This window comes from Panthera uncia, chromosome F1 (genome assembly GCF_023721935.1).
Source record: "Panthera uncia isolate 11264 chromosome F1, Puncia_PCG_1.0, whole genome shotgun sequence".
Lineage (NCBI taxonomy): Eukaryota > Metazoa > Chordata > Mammalia > Carnivora > Felidae > Panthera > Panthera uncia.
The window spans coordinates 39766625-39771696 of record NC_064813.1 but is presented as its reverse complement, the minus strand read 5'-3'; the positions used below and the strand labels follow the sequence as shown (position 1 = coordinate 39771696).

At 54.9% G+C, this 5072-nt stretch overlaps 1 protein-coding gene across 1 annotated transcript in view; it reads right to left on the bottom strand.

Moving 5' to 3' along the window:
- LGR6 (leucine rich repeat containing G protein-coupled receptor 6) overlaps positions 1-2972 on the bottom strand; it is a 14687-nt gene extending 11715 nt beyond the window's left edge. The window contains exons 1-4 of the mRNA XM_049634359.1: positions 2792-2972; positions 2631-2702; positions 1403-1468; positions 235-306 (exon numbers count right to left, since the gene is read on the bottom strand). Of these exons, the coding sequence (XP_049490316.1) occupies positions 235-306; positions 1403-1468; positions 2631-2702; positions 2792-2793 (212 nt within the window). The 5' untranslated portion in view covers positions 2794-2972. The remainder of the gene's footprint in view (positions 1-234; positions 307-1402; positions 1469-2630; positions 2703-2791) is intronic.
- Between the last annotated feature and the right edge of the window lie 2100 nt (positions 2973-5072).

The window sequence follows — 5072 nt, the reverse complement described above, 5'->3', positions numbered from 1 at the left end:
AACCTGGCTGTGGCCACAGGAAGAGGGATTTGGCCGCTTGGCTTCAGAGTCTCATCACCCCCCTGGGTACCAGCTGGAGAAGTGGCTTCAGAAGCCATCCGTACCGGGAGGCACCTCTCTTCTTGTGCGTGTGCTGGGGGCAGGGAAGCTGTGGGCATGTCACTGCCATGTATGCTATGGGTACGGAGCGTGCCTGGGAGAGGATCCCACCCCTGGCTGCGGCAGGATACTCACAGGGCTCTCAGGGAGCTCAGCTGGCTGAAGGTGTCAGCTCCAATTTCCCAGATGCGGTTGTGCTGAAGGCCACTGGGGCAGCAAGAAGAGACTAGATGAGCCAATAGGCTCGGATCCTGGCTCAGTTCCACACCCCCCATGCACTAGGAGGAAGAAGGGAGAGCCCCCCACTTCTCCTGGCATGCGAAGAAAGGACCCGCCCGCGGAAGTCACCAGAATTAAAGGGAGCACAAGGGGATCCGGTTGCCTTGGGTAAGTGGGTCAGGAGACAAAGCCACAAAACCATCCCCGTGGCCCAAAAGGGAGTCAGTTTCCAGGGTTCCCACCGGGGCTGGCTCCCAGCCCAGCCAACCTCACCCCTGGGTTCTCCAGACCTTAGCCCAGCAGCGGAGCTCTGCCCCACCCTTGGATGACCCGACGACTGGCCTAAGCTGCGGAGCAGAGCTCAGTGGACTGGTTGTCTGAATGGCAGATAGACCCTGGGCCTCAGCAATGCTGCAGACCCTCTTTCCTCTGGCATATAGACAAACAGGACAGACCCTCAGACCCCATTCTGCCTTGGTCCCAAAAGGCGTTGCCCTGCCTCAAGACAGGGGACAGACACAGGAGACAAGAGAGACCCTGCTAGCTTGAAAAAGCAGACACTGAAGGACAAAACAAAACAAAACAAAACAAAACCAGAAGCTTAGAGCTTAGAGCATTTTTTAAGCGATTTTTTTCCTTGTCAAATTTGAATCCTAGGTTTCTTCTCCAGTGTATTAGTGTGCAGGTGCATACATACACCTGTGTGTGTGTGTGTGTGTGTGTGTGTGTGTGTGTGTTTAAGGGGGTTTGGAAAATGAGAGAGCATGCTCTCAGTCTTCTGAGGCCTTCCCTTGTCCAGCCTCCTAGCCCTGATATGACCCTGTCCCTCCACTGGCCCTAATCACTACTGCCTTTCATTGTTATTAGTGACCCCCAATGAGCCACCTTGAGACTCTGCTTGGGTGTCAGCTCTGTGGTCCCTAGGGGCCTCGCCCAGGCCTCTGCTGAGCTCCCAGCCCGAACCTCCGAGTTCAACAAGCTCAGAGAAGGGAGAAAGTTCAGACTCTCTGACTCCCTTCCCTCAGACTTGCCCAGAGTTGGGCTTGCCTGCCGTCACCCCTGCCCTCCCCCGGCCCCCACTCACATTTCTTCCAGCTTCTGACACCTATGCAGGCTGGGCAGCTCCTCGATTTGATTATGAGACAATTCCCTGGGGAAGAGAGAAGGACCAGGTTAGGGTGAACTGGGGGCCAGGAGAAGAGGCTCTGGCCAGGACAGGCTTTCCTGTCAGGCAGCCGAGGGCTGGGAGGACCCTGCAGGGACTTGGCTGTCGACACACCTCAAGGCAATTGGACTTCTCGCCCCTTCCCCCTGCTGAGTCTGGTTCCTCGCTGCAGGGCCTGGATGGGGATGATGTGGCATTTTTCCAACAGGGCTGCCTCATCTATATGAAGGCCTGAGGGACCCTGGGAGGGTCCTGGGGGAAAGGGCACGGGAAGTGAGAGGGGCATGGAGACGAGAAAAGGAGCAGAGGGTGAGGGTTTTCGGAGACTGAACGCACGGAACATATCGAGCATTACTGAGCAAGCTGGCCAACGCCAATCTGTGTAAACATCACCCGTCGTCCCCGTGCAGAGTTCACAGGGAGGACAGGCTAGGGTCCTTAGGGGTCATCTGGCGCCCAACCCCTTCATCTAACAGACGAGGACACTGAGGCACAGAGAGGGGACAGAGCCTGCCAAGGACACACTGCCAGTCAGTGGCAAGGCTGGGTCTGGAGCCCATGTCTCCACCCAGTCTAGCTCTGTTCGCATGCAGAGTGTCATCTGTCAGTCTCCCCATCTTCGGCTGTGGGCTACGGTCCGTGCGGACGAGCCTCAGGTTCCAGCTGGATTCAGGGGAGAAAGAAAAACTCCCCTTGACTTCATAGGCCACTTAAATCCCTCCGTGGCTGCAGAAGGGGCTAATTTTCTTCTTGTTACTAGGTAAATAATGCCATTTATTGAGCACCTACCATGGCCAGCGCTATGTGCTGTACGTGAACTTTTTTTCAACCCTCACCCATTTATCCACATTTTGCTGGTGAGGAATTGGAGCCCTGAGACATTAGAGAGTGAGTCCAAGTTCATGCAGCTAGTAGGTGGCAGAGTTAAGCCTCCAACCCTGGTCTGACTCCAAAGGCCGTTGTCTTTTTACCCTGAACAAGAGAGGACAGCCCAGTGCTTCTCGGGCAGGATCTCAGCAGCAGCCCAATGTGTCCCACTCTCCAGGAAGAGAGGTAACCAAGCGGGACAGGAGCGGGAGGGGCCTTTGCCAGCCCATGGGAACAAGGGCACAATGCCAAGACTGGAGAATGCTCGTGAACCACTCACAGGACTCGGAGCCTGGGTAGCTGTTGGCACATCCCCAGTGGGAGCAGCCGGATGCCTGCGCGGGTCAGGGTCCTGCAGAGAGAACAGAGACAGGGCTGGCACCAGGCCCAGGGCCCTGCCATCCCCAGCCACCCGTCTCCAGCTCTGGGCCTGATACTGACATGGGAGCACAGAGCTGACAAAAGAGAAGTGGCAGGAGGCACAGGGCAGGGGTGGGGCTGCAGGGAGAGAAGGCAGCAGGCCTGGCATCTGAGCACCAGGCTCCCCTGGGACTGGAGGAGGGTAGGTGTGGGCAACAGACAGAGAGGGACACAGCCCAGGGGCTCTCTGCTTGGCAGACAGTTCCTGCGTGCCCAGCCCCCCCCACCCACCCATCGTGTCCCCACCCATTGTCTCATAATGGTCTCCAGCAACACTGGCTATGTAGGACAGGAACTAGAATCTGGTCTGCTCTCCTTAGAGAAGGGGGATAGCCATGGGCACAGAGTAGATAGGAAAAGACTAAACAAAACAACCCTAGTGGAGCCATGGGAACCACGCACAGAGCCTGCTCCCTGTGCCCTGGGGAAGGGGGATGGGATGGGAAAGAAGGGGAGGACCAGGGGCTGGGACGGAGAGGGCTGTGGGGGCAGGTTTGGCTGGGGACAGGGTGTCCCAAGGAAGACCCAAGGCCGAGGTCATTCTTGGGGACCTATTACTTCCCTCATGGAAAATTTTCCAGATGCCAGCAAATCTAGGGGAAGACAATAGAGGCACAGAGGAGAGTTCCTGTCCCAGCCATGCCATGAATGAGCCATGTGACGTGGGGCAGGACAGTTGGCTTCCTAACACCCACTCTGGGTGTTTGCTTGATTGTTCCATTCATCCTTTTAAAATGTATTGAGGGCCTACTACGCTCTGACACCCCTCCCCAACCCGGCAGTCTATAATGATAGAACATATGAGAAATCCTTGTTGGAATCACGCTTCGGAAAGGCAAAGAAGATGTGTTTCCAAAACCCTTCTCCCCCTGTGGCGGGGTCCTCAGCACCCTCATGACTTGGGGTTAGGAACTCTGAAGTCATGCCTGAAAAATGCAAGCATAGTAAAGAGAAGACCAGCCTCCTCACCCCCAAACCACCTGCCACTCCTGGCCTTGCCTTGCCAGCAGCAGTGACCTGGGGCTGAGCCAGGTGACCTCTGGGCCAGGCTGGAGCCAGCAGCAGAAGCAGGCCAGATAAGGGGCAAGCAAAGAATTTGGACAGACTTCCAGGAGACAGGCAGACAGAAGACCTCCTGGGAGCAAAGGAGGGACACAGATGAGGTAGAAGGTAAGTGTATCCACTCACAGGATCTCCAGGCTGGTGGTGCCTTTGAGATCTGGGAACTCCTGGATGTCCGTGGCACCATTCAGGGATCTGGAAACAGAAGCAACAACGTCTGAAGGGTGAAGTCAGAGCATCCTGATAATCTGGGCTCCCTACCATCACTGATCCGTCCCTCAAGACTCTACCCTTTTGGGAAACATCATCCTTCCCCCACCACTGCCCAACCTCAAAATACTCCAGCTACTCAGGCCCTGGTAGGGGGGGAGCTTGGCTCAGCAGGGTCTAAACCACCATTTCCTTAAGTTGGCTCAGCCCACTGTAGCCCAGACAGAGCAGGCAACCCGGCACTAGGGCCCCAGCATGCAAAACAAAACAAAACAAAACAAAACAAAACAAATGAACAAAGAAAGAACACAGGACAGGAGCATGGGAACTGCTTCTGTTTAAAAGGCTACTGCTTGGGTGCTACTGAAAAAGTCCTTGGCTGCTGGGGTTTGCTTATTATAGCCTGAGCTAGAGTCTCCCCTAAAGTGTCATCAGCTAAAGCTTTATCAACCTCTCCACTGGTTCTCGTAAATTGTTTTAGACTGTTGGCTTTTTCCATCACCACCATCCTCTATCTCCATGAGGACATGGACCCACACAGGCCTGCGCTCAACAGGACCACAAGGAGGCAGCAGGGTCCAGAAATGAGCCTAGGATCTGGAGTCAAGGGTTCTAGCTCAAGGCTGACCAGGGCCTGGGAGCCTCAGGATCCATCTACAAACTGTACTAACACCACTCACCTCACAGGGTTAGGGTGACAGTGAAATGTGATAATATACAAGAAAGGGGAGTATGTGCGTTAGAGATGTTCCTTATGTTACTATGATGCCACAGGTGGAATGTAATCCGTGGAAGTTTTTTTGCAGAAGTGGAACTTGGGCTGGGGTTTAACACAATGGGAGAGAGGAAACAAGGGAATGCCTTCGGGCCCAAAGCAATGAAGATAGTGCCACAAAGAGCCCAGGGATTCATGCTCCCAGGTCACTGGAGAACCAGACCCTTATCCCAGTCATTGGTTCTTGAGCAAGTATTTATGGAAACAGCTGCCCCGAGCAGGATTCTGAAGAGGCCAGACTAAACTCCTGGACTA